The 17,727-nt window shown below is 51.3% G+C and overlaps 1 protein-coding gene and 2 pseudogenes across 1 annotated transcript; all 3 read right to left on the reverse strand.

Annotated features, from left to right (window-relative positions):
* Positions 1-2,829: 2,829 nt before the first annotated feature.
* LOC146720649 (large subunit ribosomal RNA) lies at positions 2,830-3,952 on the reverse strand (annotated as a pseudogene).
* Positions 3,953-7,474: 3,522 nt separating this feature from the next.
* Positions 7,475-9,392, reverse strand: LOC146720650 (large subunit ribosomal RNA; annotated as a pseudogene).
* A 2,260-nt stretch (positions 9,393-11,652) lies between these two features.
* Positions 11,653-16,929, reverse strand: LOC114932870 (uncharacterized). The gene has a single exon (XM_029305282.2). The coding sequence runs from the start codon at positions 16,927-16,929 to the stop codon at positions 11,653-11,655; it is 5,277 nt and encodes a 1,758-aa protein (XP_029161115.2).
* Positions 16,930-17,727: the final 798 nt, after the last annotated feature.

A 17,727-nucleotide genomic window follows, 5' to 3' on the forward strand; every position in this document is an offset into this window, starting at 1 on the left:
GCGCGCGCGCGTTCGATGCCGAAACACCGACGCGCGCGCGACACGCTCGTATGTGCCATTTTATTTGCCGCCGGTCTTGCTCAGCCGGTCGGCGACACTCTGCTGTGTTTAACGCTATTATGTAAAGCGTACGAGAGAACGACGGAGGCGAGAGTAAACCCCCGACGCCGCCGCCTCTCTCTTCTTCCTCCTCCTCTCCGTTCAAAAATCCACAAGATCAAAATACTCGTGTTCTTATTCTCCCAAATGTTATGATGCGCGGTCTCGAGAGACCGCGCGATTCACCCTGACGCTAGATCGACGATGGCGATGCTTAGACGTCGAGGACTGTTCTGTCTGGTTCGTACGCGTTTAACCGCACACGACCAGCAATAAGATTTCGCTACGGCGTACAAAGCGAGCGGGAAGAAGCAACTCTTCCCGCAAACTCGTATCCGTGGAGTAATGCTCGGTAAGCGCGACGATTCCGCTGCTGCGTACGAAACGAGAGGGAACCGCGCGGCCAACACACTAGAGGCGTGCGCGCCACATAAGAGCCATTCGGTCTTGCGACACCGACTCGTGGCAATGCTGTGCTCGTAATAAATAAGTGTGCGTTAATTTTGCGCGCGTTCGGCGACGAACGAGAAGAGCCGCACCGTAATCCCCGGCGAAGAGGAATACGAGACGACGCGAGAGTCGAACGTACGTTCTCGCGAGACACGCAACCTCCAAGCATGAGAAGACTTGGCGGCGGCGCGTTCTGCGACGATCGTATATTATTTTATATATTCGTGGTTTCCAAATCAAACATTTTATATAAATGTTCTCTCCGTGTCAGAGTCGCGACTCGACAAAATCCGTTCTCGACCCGTTCGGGCGATTCTTCGTTTGTCAACGTCGAGAGCGCGACACGTACAATATTAATCTCTCCTACCCTTTATAGTACCCAACCGACCGGCCAAGCGGTCGGCGACGGTACGGAGAGCGGTCGAAACACGCCGGAGTGGCGAGAGACTCGAGAAAGTACGTTTACGACTCGTCCGGACTCGCTCGACTCGTTCGACGCGCCGAGCGCGACGTATCTCTTATAGTACCCAACCGGCCGGCCAGGCGGTCGGCGACGCACGGTCCTACGCACGGCCGTATGCGAGCGCGAGCGCCGAAAGGCGCGTTCAATCGAGACATTGTCGCGGAGAGCGAACGATCGAAAAGTCCTATTGTACGATAAAATATTATCACGATAGCCGTATGGCGAATGTCAACAACGATAATTAGCATTAATTAAGAACTCGGGAACAGGCGCAAGTTCGCTCGCGACGCGTTTCTCCGCCGGCGAGCAAGAAATTTTTCCAGGCCCGATGCGGCGTGTTGCCTTGATTAGCGGGCGACACCTCCGGCGGCACGCGCCGCCCTAACCAAGTACGATCGCGGCGTGTTGCTTTCGTTGGCGGGCGACACCTCCGGCGGCATGCGCCGCTCGTAACCCAAATCCGATCGCGGCGTGTTGCTTCGTTGGCGGGCGACACCTCCGGCGCACGCGCCGCCCGTAACCCAAGTCCGATCGGGCGTGTTGCTTTCATTGGCGGGCGGGCACCTCCGGCCGCACAAGCCGCTTTTTCCAAGTTCGCTCGCGGCGTGTTTTCCTTTTGCCGGGCGAGCGACAAATTCCTCCAAGTTCGCTCGCGGCGTGTTGCTTTCGCCGGGCGAGCGAGAAATTCTTTCCAAGTCCGTTCGCGGCGTGTTTGATATCGCCAGGCGAGCGAGAAATTTATCCAAATCCGTTCGCAGGTTTTGCAATCGCCGGCGAGCAAAATTCTTCCAAATCCGTTTTGCGGGTGTTGCTTTCGCCGGCGAGCGAGAAATTCTCCAATCCGATCGCGGCGTGTTGCTTTCGTTGGGGGGCGACACCTCCGGCTGCACGCGCCGCCCGTAACCCAAGTCCGATCGCGGCGTGTTGCTTTCGTTGGCGGGCGACACCTTCGGCCGCAAAAACCGCTTTTTCCAAGATTGCTCGCGGCGTGTTGCTTTTCGCCGGGCGAGCGACAATTCTTCCAAGTCCGTTCGCGGCGTGTTGCTTTCGCCGGGCGAGCGAGAAATTCATCCAAGTCCGTTCGCGGCGTGTTGCTTTCGCCGGGCGAGCGAGAAATTCTTCCAATCCGTTCGCGGCGTGTTGTTTTCGCCGGGCGAGCGAGAAATTCTTCCAAGTCCGTTTCGCGGCGTGTTGCTTTTCGCCGGCGAGCGACAAATTCTTCCAGTCCATTCGCGGCGTGTTGCTTTCGTTGGCGGGCGACACTCCGCGGCACGCGCCGCCCGTTACCCAAGTCCGATCGCGCGTGTTGCTTTCGTTGGCGGCGAACACCTCCGGCCGCACAAGCCGCTTTTTCCAAGTTTGCTTGCGCGTGTTGCTTTCGCCGGGCGAGCGACAAATTCTTCCAAGTTCGCTCGCGGCGTGTTTTCTTTCGCCGGGGAGCGAGAAATTTATCCAAGTCCGTTTGCGGGGTGTTGCTTTCGCCGCGAGCGAGAAATTTCTTCCAAGTCCGTTCGCGGCGTGTTGCTTTCGCCGGCGGCAAGAAAATTCCATCCCCAAGTCCGTTTGCGGCGTGTTGTTTTCGCCGGCGAGCGGGGAAATTTTTCCAATCCGTTCGCGGCGTGTTGCTTTCGCCGGCGAGCGAGAAATTCAACCCAAGTCCGTTCGCGCATGTTGCTTTCGCCGGCGGCGAGAAATTTTTTCCCAAATCCGTTTGCGGCGTGGGTTTCTTTTGCCGGCGAGTGAGAAATCATCCAATCCGTTCGCGGCGTGTTTCTTTCGCCGTCGAACGTGTGGGGTCTCGTCTAAAACCCACAAGACAATCCCCAAGCCGAGGGCTGAGTCTCAACAGATCGCAGCGTGGTTAAAATGCTCTAAACCGAGTACAACACCCCCGCCAGGGACCTAAATCGTCTACAGACGAGTCCGAGTCTCGACTCGAACTTGCGAAACCCTGATCGACCGTTAGACCCCGTGCCGTCGTAGCGGTGAGATTCCGACGACGGGCGATGGCGCCGTACGGCAACCGGGCTCGTGCGACGACCCCCCGAGGACCGGGCCCCCTAGTAGTGTCCATTGTTTTGAGCTTTCGACCTCACGAGACTCCTAGAGATATCATTGCCACCTTCGCTAGAGAGGATACGGCCTTAGAGGCTTCAGCATAAATCCCACGGAATGGTACTTCGCACCACCGGCCGCTCGACCGAGTGCGGGGAATCAAATGTCCGAACCTGCGGTTCCTCTCGTACTGAGCAGGATTACTATTGCAATGACTATCCCTCAGTTTGGGTAAACTAACCTGTATCACGACGGTCTAAACCCAGCTCCCCCGTTCCCTGTTGGCGGTGTGAACAAACCGACCTTGGCGAATTCTGCTTCGCAATGATAAGAAGAACCCGACATCGAAGGATCAATAAGCGACGTCGCTATGAACGCTTGGCCGCCACAAGCCGTTATCCCTGTGGTAACTTTTCTACACTCTTGCTGAAAAATCTTCAAGCCAAAAGGCGTGGCCGTCTTTCGCAGTCTCTATGCGTACTGAACATCGAGATCAACCAGCTTTTCCTTTTGCTCTCGCGGGGTTCTGTCCTCGCTGAGCTGGCCTTAGGACCCCTGCGTTTTTTCTTTGACAGATGTACCGCCCCAGTCAACTTCCCCCCCCCCTGGCAGTGGGCCTCGAATCGGATCCGCGGGAGTATTAACGGCGATCGGCCGAGGCCTCACGCCACTCTTACAAACCCTTTGGGTTTTAGAAAACCCGTGACCGCCGGGGCGCAGAAACCCTCGGGCACGCGCTCCGCGCTAACCGTTAGTAAGGAAACGATGAAAGTAGTGGTTTTTACCGGCGATGTTGCCATCTCCCACTTATGCTACACCTCTCATGTCTCCTTACGTGCCAGACTAGAGTCAAGCTCAACAGGTCTTCTTTCCCCGCTAATTTTTCCAAGTCCGTTCCCTTTGGCCGGTTTCCTAACATAGAAGGGACGTTATTGTAAGACTGTTGCCACGAAAAACAACAGACTCCGGCTGCCTCGCCCCTACGGGGATACCCAAAAAAAAAAAAAAAAAAAAAAAAAATGCTACCCACCGTCCCCAAAACCGCCCCAGAAAGGGATAAAAATCAGACGCCTCGGATGGGCAGTTTTTAGCCCCGGGCGACGGCCCTCCCTCCTCCACGATTTTTCCTCCCCAGGACCACCTTTGCGCCGTTAGCCTATTCGTGTTTGGGTGGTACGGTCCCCCATCTCGCCCGCCGCGCCCACGGGGACCACGGGGGGGCCCCTTCCTTTTTTCCCGGGCCCGGACACACGCTCTAACCCTTTGGGTTTGGAAGTTTTTGGAAAGGGAGGGAAGGAACTAGTAATAGGGGCAGTGGGAACTCGTTAATCCTTTATGCACGTCATATTAATACGAGGCTTTGGGGTCCTTTAAAAGATCGGGGTTTTAACCCCACCGGGGGGTCTGGGGGGGGGTTTGCCCCCCAAATAAACGCCCCCAGCGGTCCGGGGGCTACATCGCGGTTCTCCCCCCTTTTCCCTAGAATCGGGAAACCACCCGGGATTTTCCCCCTTTAAACGCACATACCGCGTATTACGTACGCCAGGCAACCATCCCTTTAACTAGGGGCCCGTTTACCCCCGCTTGCTTGAATTTCTTCACGTTGACATTCAAGGGATGGAAAACCATTGCGTCAACACCCCGAGGGCCATCCATGCTTTGTTTAATTAGACGTCATTCCCCAGTCCTGCCCGTTCTGAGCTGAGCGTTAATGGGGCCGAAAAGGGGCACCACAACGGCTGCGCCGCACGGGAACCTCGCAGCAAGGAAGATCCGCGGGACCAAGGCACGGGGCGACTCGGACCCGGGACCGGCGCGAGAACGCCGACCTTCACCTCGCCCAGGGCCCCCTCGCCAGCCCCGCTCCCACCTCCGGGAAAATTGGAAACCAGCTCAGAGGGTTCGTTATTTTTCCCGCCCCCTATACCCTTTTCGACGTCATTTGCACGTCAGAATCGCAGGACCTCCTCAGGGGTTTCCCCCGCTTCTCCGACCAGCAAGTTCACCACTTTCGGGTCCCCGTGTACCTCTGGGTGGCCTCTTTTTCCGATGAACGGAAAGCCCCGGGGGTGCGAGGCCGCTCGCACGCGGCCCCCCTCCCTAGGTCGACGGCCAGGGCCCCCCTTCACTTTTATTTCGCCTTTAGGTTTCTCGCGCCAAATCCCAAAAACTCGCTACTTTAACTCCTTTTCCGTTTTCAAAACGGGGGCCTAAGATACCCAAAACATAGCTCGCCGACCGGTATCGGTCCCCCCGCGAGACCGCGGGAACTTCCACCTGTCGAAGGTTTCCGTACTGTAACCAACAGCGGGCCGGACCGGGGACGGGGCCAAGTCCGTACCCCTCTTGTCAACGTCGAGAGCGCGACACGTACAATATTAATCTCTCCTACCTCTTATAGTACCCAACCGACCGGCCAAGCGGTCGGCGACGGTACGGAGAGCGGTCGAAACACGCCGGAGTGGCGAGAGACTCGAGAAAGTACGTTTACGACTCGTCCGGACTCGCTCGACTCGTTCGACGCGCCGAGCGCGACGTATCTCTTATAGTACCCAACCGGCCGGCCAGGCGGTCGGCGACGCACGGTCCTACTTACGGCCGTATGCGAGCGCGAGCGTCGAAAGGCGCGTTCAATCGAGACATTGTCGCGGAGAGCGAACGATCGAAAAGTCCTATTGTACGATAAAATATTATCACGATAAACAACGATAATTAGCATTAATTAAGAAGGAAACAAACGAAATGCCGGGACAATAAGGTATAAGCACCGACGGTACCTCCGGGCCGGGCGGCACCTCCGGGTCGGGCGGCACCTCCGGGCCGGGCGACACCTCCGGGCCGGGCGACACCTCCGGGAACTACGGCCGACCGGCGACACCTCCGGGACGGGCGGCACCTCCGGACGACCGAATGATCTCTCGAAGTCAGACGACCGCCGGCGGTACCTCCGGAACACTTAACGACGATTTACGGCGCCGCAACGAGGAGAGCTACGTAAAAACGTTTCGGACGAAAGTTACTTACTATTCGGCGCTCGCTCGACATGAGGGCGCTGTCCGATTACTAACTCGAAACGTGTCTCAAACCCACGTGTCGGAGACATATATTTCGAATTATTACGGATGATACGCAACACGCAAGCTGCGGTGACCGCGATTACGGTACGGAACACTCGCCCGATGCGAAATCACGCGCGCGGCAGCTCGTTACGGGCGTGATTATACGTGCGGCACCACATAACGGCCGGCGTCAACTTGGGGACGGACGGCACCTCCGGGACGGGCGACACCTCCGGACGACCGAATAATTTCACCAAGTCCGTCGCCCGCCGGCGGTACCTCCGGGGCACTTGACGGCGAGTAGCGCCGCTACGAGGAGATAATACTACGATACGGAAATACGTTTCGGACAAAGGTTTCGTACTTTTCGACGCTCCGCACGACCGCGCAAAACGATTATTACGATATCTGCTAATTTCCGGCTACCACTCGTCGGATGCACAATCTTCGAGATTCTACGACCGATACGTGGACGAATGCAGGCAGGATGCCGATAAGCGAAGCCGGAGTGTTTGCACGAATAAACTTTCCGATGCGTCCTCATTTAATTAATCTCATTTAGCTCGCTCGTTAGCGGTACAAGCGAGAACTCGGGAACAGGCGCAAGTTCGCTCGCGGCGCGTTGCTCTCGCCGGCAAGCGAAGCGAGAAATTTTTCCAGGCCCGATAGCGGCGTGTTGCCTTGGTTAGCGGGCGACACCTCCGGCCGCAACCGTTGCCCGTACCAAAGTCCGATCGCGGCGTGTTGCTTTTGTAAGCGGGCAACACCTCCGGCGGCACGCGCCGCCCGTGCCCCAACTCCGATCGCGGCGTGTTGCTTTCGTTGGCGGGCGACACCTCCGGCGGCACGCGCCGCTTGTACCCCAAGTCCGATCGCGGCGTGTTGCATTCGTTGGCAGGCGACACCTCCGGCGGCACGCGCCGCCCGTACCCCAAGTCCGATCGCGGCGTGTTGCTTTTGTTGGCGGGCGACACCTCCGGCCGCACAAGCCGCTTTTTTCAAGTTCGCTCGCGGCGTGTTGCTTTCGCCGGACGAGCGACAAATTCTTCCAAGTTCGCTCGCGGCGTGTTGCTTTCGCCGGGCGAGCGAGAAATTCTTCCAAGTCCGTTCGCGGCGTGTTGCTTTCGCCGGCGAGCGAGAAGTCCGTTTGCGGCGTGTTGCTTTCGCCGGCGAGCGAGAAATTTTTCCAAGTCCGTTCGCGGCGTGTTGCTTTCGCCGGCGAGCAAGAAATTTTTCCAAGTCCGTTCGCGGCGTGTTGCTTTCGCCGGCGAGCGAGAAATTTTTCCAAGTCCGTTCGCGGCGTGTTGCTTTCGCCGTCGAACGTGTGGAGTCTCGTCTAACCGACAAGACGAATCCCCAAGCCGAGGGCTGAGTCTCAACAGATCGCTGCGTGGTAACTGCTCTACCGAGTACAACATCCCGCCAGGTACCTAAGTCGTCTACAGACGATTCCGAGTCTCGACATCAAACTTGCGAAACCCATGATCGACCGTTAGACGCCGTGCCGTCGTAGCGGTGAGATCCCGGCGACGGGCGATGGCGCCGTACGGCAAACCGGGCTCGTACGACGACCGGCCCGAGGACCGGCCGCCTAGTAGTGTCACATTGTTTTGACACATTGCGCCTTTCGACTCACGAGAGATATCATTGCCACCTTCGACTGGAGAGGATACGGCTTTAGAGGCGTTCAGGCATAATCCCACGGATGGTAGCTTCGCACCATCGGCCGCTCGACCGAGTGCGTGAACCAAATGTCCGAACCTGCGGTTCCTCTCGTACTGAGCAGGATTACTATCGCAATGACTAGTCATCAGTAGGGTAAAACTAACCTGTCTCACGACGGTCTAAACCCCTCACGTTCCCTGTTGGCGGGTGAACAATCCGACGCTTGGCGAATTCTGCTTCGCAATGATAGGAAGAGCCAACATCGAAGGATCAAAAAAGCGACGTCGCTATGAACGCTTGGCCGCCACAAGCCTTTTATCCCTGTGGTAACTTTTCTGACACCTCTTGCTGAAAACTCTTCAAGCCAAAAGGATCGATAGGCCGTGCTTTCGCAGTCTCTATGCGTACTGAACATCGAGATCAAGCCAGCTTTTGCCCTTTTGCTCTACGCGAGGTTTCTGTCCTCGCTGAGCTGCTTAGGACACCTGCGTTATTCTTTGACAGATGTACCGCCCCAGTCAAACTCCCCGCCTGGCAGTGTCCTCGAATCGGATCACGCGGGAGTATTAAAGGCAATCGGCCGAGGCCTCACGCCAAACTGACACGCTTGGCTCTAGAACACAGTGACCGCCGGGGCGCGAAGCCCTCGGGGCACGCGCTCCGCCTAACCGAGTAAGTAAGGAAACGATGAAAGTAGTGGTATTTCACCGGCGATGTTGCCATCTCCCACTTATGCTACACCTCTCATGTCTCCTTACAGTGCCAGACTAGAGTCAAGCTCAGCAGGGTCTTCTTTCCCCGCTAATTTTTCCAAGCCCGTTCCCTTGGCAGTGGTTTCGCTAGACAGTAGATAGGGACATTTATTATTTATTATTTGTTGCACCCTTCATTTCGCGGCTCCCAATGTTATATCATATCCGCTTGTTTTATCTAATGCTTAATTGTATTCATCTAACTCGTTCACATAATGTGATCGTATATGTTCAAGTGGTTATGTATAAGTTTATTTCTTTATAGAAATTTATTAAGTTCATTATTGGCTTCTTAGCCGTCAGTAATTCGTACTAACGTTTCCATCCCCGCCACGTGGAGGCGAGCCATTCTACTCAGCGAAACCATTTCCTTATTTCATATGTTTTTTCAATAAAAACAACAAATTCTTTGTAACTTTCTTTCGTTTTAATAAGTCTTTCCATATCAGAAAGACATTCATTTCTCAATTCCCTAATTCGTTCGTTTCTTAAATGTTCATATTTTATACAAGAGAAGATAATATGATATACTGTCTCCTCATCATCGCAATAGGGACAGGATGGTGTTGAACTTCACCCCAATCTGAATAGTCTATCGTTTGTAGAACCGTGACTAGATAGTATGGAGAACATCTTCTGATTTGGAACGAACCAGGGATTTTTTCCCACGAATGTCACATTGGGAATATAGGTATATGTAATACGGCCCTTGAGCGAATTTTTCCATCTGTGTTGCCACGTTTCTTCTAACTTTTTAACAACTTGGGACTTTAATGTTTTTATGTACTCCTTTGTTCTTTCTTCAAAAGTCGTTTTTATTTCCATGTTATCATAAATAAAATTTTTATTTTTCTTAATATTATAAAATGCAGCGTCTTTAACAGCTTGCAAGTCAATAGATAAAGTACCAGTCAGAGTTTGTAGTGCTTCAGTTGATGTTGTTCTGCAGATATTATTAATTGCTAATATAACAAAGCGCTGGGCAGCGTCCAATTGCCTTCTAGTGTGAGAGTGAGTGGCTCTTAGATACCAAGCCCCCACAGCATATAGCATAATTGGCAGTAAAAGAGATTTATTTAACAGTTTTAAACATCCTCTTCCTATTCTCCATCTACTTCTATTGACTCTTTTAATTTTAGCGAATATTTTCCTGACTTTCTCCTTAGTATATCTTATATGCGGCAAAAACGATAACTTTTCATCCATGTATACTCCGAGATACTTTATTTCTGTACAAAATTTTATCTTTTTTTGCCCTAAGAAGACTCTGGGCTTCCTTTCAGCATCCAAATTCCCTTTTAATAACACAGCCCTTGTTTTATTTTCCTATATTTGTAAACCGCTATCCGTACTCCATTTCATTATCCTGTTTATTTCTTTCTGCGCCTCTTCCTCTAATTGTTTCCTGGATTTTCCTGGCACTAGGATTAGAATATCATCCGCATATGCTATGTATTCAGATCTCGTTTCAGCTTCAGTTTTTTGTTCCACTAATAATTGGTCCATAACTATGTTCCATGCTGTGGGCCCAAAAATGGAACCCTGAGGACACCCCTTACTCAGGAGCTTGGATACCCCCAATTCACTCTCCCGGCTTGCCAATTGTACCTCTCGATTCGAGAAGTAATCCATGAACACCTCAAACAATTTCCTTGTGCAGTGCACACTCCTAATCCTGTCCAAAATCCCAATCCAAGAAAGATTGTCGAATGCTCTACTTATATCGACAAATATGCCCATTACGTACTTTGATTCGGCCGATTTCACGCTGCTGACCGCTCTGCATATTGCGTCCTCCGTTGATCGTCCCTTTATGAAGCCATATTGATTGTCGGAGCACATTTCTAGACTTTCGTAAATTACTTTGAAACGTTGTACCATGATTCTTTCGAACATTTTCCCAACAAATGACAACAGTGAGATTGGCCTGTACGATTTAGGATCGCTCGGATCCTTTTCAGGGCTTTTGAGCAGCAGTTTTAAATCCGCCTGTTTCCATTGCTTTGGAAAGCTGTTTTTATCAAAGCATGTGTTGAAGAGTGAGTAAAGTGCGTTTGGTGTTGCCTTCCAAACTATTTTTAATATTTCCGCTGTTATTTTATCCGGACCAGGAACTTTTTTCTTCTTTGTTCTTTTAATTGCTTCATCTATTTCGTCCATTCTTATTTCCTGTTCCATATTGTAGTTTAAGTATTCGCTATATCTGTTCTTGATGTTTTGTGAATCCTCTGCTTCTGTACTTTCCTTTCCATCCGGCATTAATGTTTCCAAAAGTCACTTCGCCGATAAAGTCCAATCAGTTGTAAAATCGCTACCTAATTTAATCTTAAGATATTACTTAGGATATTACTATTTTTAATCTTTCCCATTATTAGCTTGTATGCCAGTCCCCAAGGGATTTTCGTAGTGTTCCGGTTCACGAAATCATTCTACGAGTCCTTTTTTGCCTTTCCAATCTCTCTCTTGTAGTCCCTTCTTAGTCTGCAGTATATATCAAAACTGTTGTACACGCCCCTCGAATTAACGTGCTGCGAATCAAACATTAATTAATATAGTTTATATCCGGTTACGGCCACTGTCTCGGAGAGTCCGCGCATTAAATCGATGTGTAGGAATAAAAAACACAAAACTGCTCCGAATAACAATTAAATCCAAAGTCTTTAATAAAATGTTAATAACTTTGATAATACACGACTATGTTTGACGATCGTTAACGTTTCGTCAACGCTGAATGATAACACAAGAATCGCTGTGTTCGGATCGCTAGTCGAACGAGAACTGAGGGCCTGCTCTCTGCGAGAGTCAGGCACGAAAAACGCCGGAATTTTCACATTCTTACAATATCACGCGTACAGGATCGGATGATCACGTGTATAATCTGTATCGATACCGAAATCATAACGTGATTCTTGAATGGATATCGAACAAACAACTCGTGGTCAAACACAATCAGCCTACATGCCGAAAAATACAATTTGATTTCTGAACATACCGCCCGCCTCGTACAAACTACGAAACGGACTGATGAACAAATTCTAGTATGTTAAAATTTTAATAGAACGATAGCAGACGGAATGTTTGACAGATCTTTACAATGAGTAAGAGACAGTTACTCGTCTGTTCTAATAAGTGGGCAGATTTTAGTAATCGGGCGCTTAAGCGTTGAAGACGCGGTGCGAACGGTCACGACGCGCGTGTGACCATCTGGGCCAGGGTGTGTCTCGATGACTCTGGCCATGTCCCATTTAGCGGGGGGAAGCAGAGGGTTTTTTATTATTACGAGGTCGTTAATTTTAATCGGTGGTTCTACCGTTCGCCATTTCTGCCTCTGATGAAGCGTGTGCAAGTAATCAGAAGACCATGCTTTCCAAAATTGTTCGTGCATGGCCTGCACCCTTTGCCATCTTGACAAACGATTCTCATTAATTTCTAAGACAGACTCTCCCGGTGCACTCAAAAGGGGGCGACCTATCAGGAAGTGCCCCGGTGTGAGCGCCTCGAAGGAGTCCGGATCGCTTGTCAATGCGGCGAGAGGACGGGAGTTAAGGCAGGCTTCGATTTGGCACAAAAGAGTCGCGAATTCCAACTGCGACAGAGTATGACCTCCGATAACGCGCTTTAAATGATATTTAAAACTCTTTACTCCCGCCTCCCAGAGTCCCCCGAAATGTGGAGACGCCGCGGGTATAAAGTGCCACTGTACACCGTCAGTGACAAGGTGATCGTGGACGGCGCGATCTTTACATGTTTTTATAAATGCGAGTCGCAACTCACGGTCGGCCCCTACAAAATTCGTACCATTGTCGCTATAGACATCGGATGGAAGTCCACGTCGACTAACGAATCTTCGAAAGGCCGCAAGAAAGCCCTCCGATGAGTAATCAGAGACATACTCTAAATGAATCGCACGAGTTGCGAGACATACGAAAATGCAGACGTAATATTTCCGCGAGGTCTGACCGCGACCGACATACGGTATGATTTGTAAGGGGCCGGCATAATCTATTCCGCAGTGGGAAAAGGTGGGCGATGGCGTCACTCGCGGTGACGGTAGATCGCCCATGAGCTGACTTGCGGTCCTCGCGCTTTCGCGTATGCATGTCATACATTTTCTTATTCGGAATTTGACAAGAGATCTCGCACCAAGAATCCAGAAATTTTGACGTAATACGCGTAGAGTAAGTTGCGGACCTCCGTGCGAGGATCGCAAGTGAGCTTGATCGACAATTAATTCGGTAATGCGGTGACGCGGAAGGATCACCGGAAATCTCTCATCGTATGAGAGTAAGGAGTGGCGGAGTCTCCCGCCAAGCCGAATAATGCCGTTTTCGTCAAGAAACGGCGTTAGCGAACGCAGAGGACTCGATTTGCTTAGCGGAGAATTCCCACGCAACGCGATGAGTTCGGCATTGAAGCTTAGGGCTTGTAATCGTTGGATCCAGAAGATCCGCGCTCTCTTGACATCAAGGCTCGTCAATACCCCGGCCGCCATTTCGCTCGCTTTGTTGCTGGTTTTATGCGTTCTAAAGAGACGAAACACGTGACCTGTGACGCGAAGCAATTTTCCCCACGACGTAAAATTTTCGTGGATATTGAATATATCCGCTGCCGGAGCGGACTTTGAATTATCTACGGTAGCGACGCGAACTTCGGCATTCACGTTTGACTCTATTTCGTCCGATAATTTGTCCTGCAATTTTTTTCTCTCTGGCCAAGAGACGGGAGGATCTTTTAGCCAGGCCGGGCCTGACCACCACAGCGGGTGGACGCGAAACTCCTCTACCGAAATACCGCGCGAAGCACAATCCGCGGGGTTGCTGATTGTCGGCACGTGATGCCACTTCGCTGTCGGTAATTTCGTCTGAATCTCGGAGACTCGCGTAGCGACGAACGTTCGCCATTTTGAGGGGTGTTGACTGACCCACGCTAGTGCGACGGTGGAATCTGTCCAGCCGTAAATCGGTATATCCGGATTCTCGAGCACGCCTAAAACGTGATTTATTAAACGTGCTAGGAGTACGATAGCCATAAGTTCCAGGCGGGGAATGGCAATCGTTTTTAAGGGCGCCACTTTTGATTTGGCAGCGAGCAGCGAAACCGAAATTCGATTAGGCGAGTGGCGAACCCGTAAATAGACGACAGCAGCGTAGGCACGCTGTGACGCGTCGGCGAATCCGTGAATCTCCACCGCGTGATCGGGATCGTAGGTATTAAGCCAACGTGGCATACGGCAATTAGAAAGCTTAGGAAGACTGCTAACGTAATCTTGCCATCTTTGCAGAAGTGACGCGGGAATAATCTCATCCCAATCGATTTTTTGAAGCCACAGATCCTGCATCAGTATTTTCGCTACAATTACGACGGGCGACGCCCAACCTAAGGGGTCGAATAGCCGCGCGATAAATGATAGGACGGTCCGCTTCGTGGTTCGCGATTCCGTGAATTCTGTGGTTCGAAAAAAGAATACATCGTCGGTCGGGCGCCAAGCGACGCCAAGGACCTTTAGACTTGTATTTTCTTCAAATGCGTGATCGCATGATAACTCGTGATCGCCGGATGGAATAATTGACAAGAGTTGTGGATCGTTAGCCGCCCATTTTCTCAAGTGAAATCCGCCGGAGTGCATCAAATCGTTAAGCTGAGCGCGCAATTGTATAGCGGACGCGATGTCATTCGCACCAAATAAGAGATCGTCCACGTAGGCCGAATTTTTAAGGATTTTTGCAGCTTGCGGAAAGCGACGAGACTCATCGTCGGCAAGCTGATGTCGAACACGGATCGCGAGATACGGTGCGCTAGCCGTGCCGTATGTAACCGTGAGGAGACGGTACGATAGGACCGGACTTTGCGGATTCGGTCTCCAGACGATTCTCTGGTAATCTACATCGTCGGGGTGTACTAGGATCTGACAGAACATTTTTTCAATGTCCGCCAGATAGACGTAACGATAGAAACGCCAATTCAGCAAAACTCCGCCGAGATCGTTTTGAAGCTTAGGCCCAACTAATAAGCAATCATTCAGAGTAAAGCCGTTGGACGTGACACTCGAAGCGTTAAATACAACGCGCACTTTGGTTGTCGAGCTGCTTTCCCGGATCACGGGATGGTGAGGGAGATAAACAGGCCGACGGCGCGAGGTGGAATCGCGAACCTGTTCCATGTGCCCTAAAACTTCGTATTCAGCGAGAAATTTATTGTATTCCGCAGCAAGGTCGCTATTGCGAAGTAATCGTCGTTCCGTTTTGGAATACAACCGTTGGGCGAGATTATAACTATCGCCCAGAACGGGAGGCTGATTATTTCGGAATGGCAATCGAATAATATAACGGCCGTCCGCATTCCGCGAATGGGTTTGACTAAAATGCGTTTCGCATAGCTCCTCTTCGGGAGAGTAAATGATTTTAGAGGGAATCTCCTCCGTTTCCCAAAATTTTTGAATGAGCTCGTCTAGAGATGGAGCGGCCACACAAGACATAACCGTCGCTTCCTGAAGCGATACTAAATCCAATGACTTTGCCGGGCCTGAAACTATCCAACCTAACGACGTTAACTGCGCCGTAGGGGAACCGGGAGGCCCCCTTTGGATTGGCCCGAGTAGCAATGAACCATAGAGGTCGGCTCCGATTAATACTTCAATATTTTCTTTATTTGACGGATCGGGATCCGCGAGTTCTAAGCCTTTCAGGTGAGGCCAATCGTCGACGGAAAACGCTTGAGTAGCTGCGTAAGCCGTGATCTTTTGATAAATGTATACTGAAATCGGCAGTCGTGATCCAGGACGGAGACACGATTCGAGTAGAAGACTCGTTTGTGCTCGCGCGATGCCAGAGTATTCTTCCCCGAAACCGGTAATGTGTAAATTCGCGCGACGTCGCGTCGGACGTAATCTCTGTGCGAGAGCTTCCGAAATAAAGCTATATGTCGAGCCTTGATCGAAGAGAGCGCGGGCCTGTACAGTTCGTCCTTCAACCGTGTGAAGTCGGACCCGAGCGGTAGCGAGAAGGACGGGAATCGGAGCTTGAGATCGCGCACCTAGAGATACGGTATAATTAGTCGCTACGTTGGTGGAGGCGTCATTAAATGCGCCTTGTGCTTCGCACGCTTTATTTGCCGCGGATTCGTGTCGCGATTTCGTACCTTCTCGATCCGTAGCGTCGGCGATTGCTACGCCGATGTTGTCGCGATGAAGTAATGAATGGTGAGCGCGTTGACAAGAGTTACAGCGCTTCTCACTTGGACAATTTAGCGGAAAATGCCCGGGTCTTAAACAATTGAAGCAGACGCGAGCTTGTCTAGCGAGCTGCCCGCGTTGGTCTAGCGACCGTTTTCGGAAAGTCTGACAAAATGACAGGAAATGATTCCCCTGACAGCAAGGACACTTACGGTCCGTAGTGTTATGAACCGTTGCCTTGATTTTATTCGATTTATCGGAACGCGCGGACAAGCCGGCGGTAGCGCAATTAGTTACAAGAGGCACAAGATCAGATAAGCCGCGAAGACGTTCCGTAATAAATTCGCGAAGTGTTTTAAATGTAGGGTAATCGGTTGACGCGCCTAAACGCAAGTTCCATTCGGTACGAGTACGCGAGCTGAACTTTTGAGTGACGATGTACACAAGCAAGTCGTCCCATTGATCGGTATCTCGGCCTAAATTTGATAATGCCGATAACGACGCGGTTACAGTATCGCGCAACAGCTTTAATTCGGCAGCGTTTTCGGTCTTCATTACAGTGAGACTCGCGAACGCGTGAATATGCGCATGGACTAGAGACCGTGCGTTGTTATACTCATCCAACAAAATCTGCCAAGCTCCAGCGTAGTTCAAGTCAGAAGTCGTGATGTGCTTCAACAGAAGCGCAGCATCCCCGTCCATGAACGACTTCAAATAGTGTAGCTTCTGCGCGTCCGAGAGAGTTTCGTGGGCGCCGACTAAAGCCTGGAAGGTGTCTCGGAAGCTCTCCCACTTGGTCATTTCGCCCTTGAAAACTGGAATGGTGATCCTTGGTAGCGCGAAGGCTGATGACCCGTGACCAGACGGGTGATGGACGCTGATAGAACTCTGATCAGCGTCAGATGGAGTACGTAGCTCCTGTTTGTCGAGTAGGCCTGCTAAGAAATCTTGCGAGTCCTCGAACACCGCTTCAGCTTTGCTAATTTCGTCGTCAGTGAAGTAATCATGTTGGAGATCGTCTTTGTCAGCGACCTGCAGGAGCTCGACGTGCTGCTTACAGCAAGTTTGCCAGTGCTCCCGTAATTGCTCCATGCGAAGCTTAGTCTTCGTAATCGTAAATTTCTCCTTGCCGGCCTTCTTATAATTCACTGCTATCCGAGACATAAATTGAACGGTCGCACGTATCGCGATGAGACCGTTCTCGAAATCCGACATGATTCACGGATATGAACGGTACTGATATTGTATTAATATCAAATCGGCGCGTAGAATTCTTTCACTACGGATAGCCACTGACCAAAGCGGAAATTTGAAAAAAAAGTAAGGTCACTGCGAAACGTCGAAAACACGAGGGCCGGCTCTCGCTTTCGTTGGAGCGAGAGAGAGGGTAGGATTTGGCGCGAGACCGCTCGCCGTGTGAGACCGCCCGCCGTGCGAGAGAGAGAAAGCGAGAGAGATAGCGCGCGCACTTCCGGCGCGAAATTCCTCGTTGTATAGTTCAGTGCTGAATTAAACAACGGATCGTTTTTTCGTATCCCGATAACAGCGGGACGCGAGAATGAGCGGACACAGTTTACGCCTACGCGACTTGACACGACACTCTGCAGACACAGTTTTTTCGGCGCATATCCGGCTCGAAGGACCATTAATTCACATGTACACGCCCCTCGAATTAACGTGCTGCGAATCAAACATTAATTAATATAGTTTATATCCGGTTACGGCCACTGTCTCGGAGAGTCCGCGCATTAAGTCGATGTGTAGGAATAAAAAACACAAAACTGCTCCGAATAACAATTAAATCCAAAGTCTTTAATAAAATGTTAATAACTTTGATAATACACGACTATGTTTGACGATCGTTAACGCTTCGTCAACGCTGAATGATAACACAAGAATCGCTGTGTTCGGATCGCTAGTCGAACGAGAACTGAGGGCCTGCTCTCTGCGAGAGTCAGGCACGAAAAACGCCGGAATTTTCACATTCTTACAATATCACGCGTACAGGATCGG

The sequence above is a fragment of the Nylanderia fulva genome, unplaced genomic scaffold, assembly GCF_048542155.1.
Source record: "Nylanderia fulva isolate GAGA-0341 unplaced genomic scaffold, ASM4854215v1 Scaffold643, whole genome shotgun sequence".
In the NCBI taxonomy this organism is placed as follows: domain Eukaryota; kingdom Metazoa; phylum Arthropoda; class Insecta; order Hymenoptera; family Formicidae; genus Nylanderia; species Nylanderia fulva.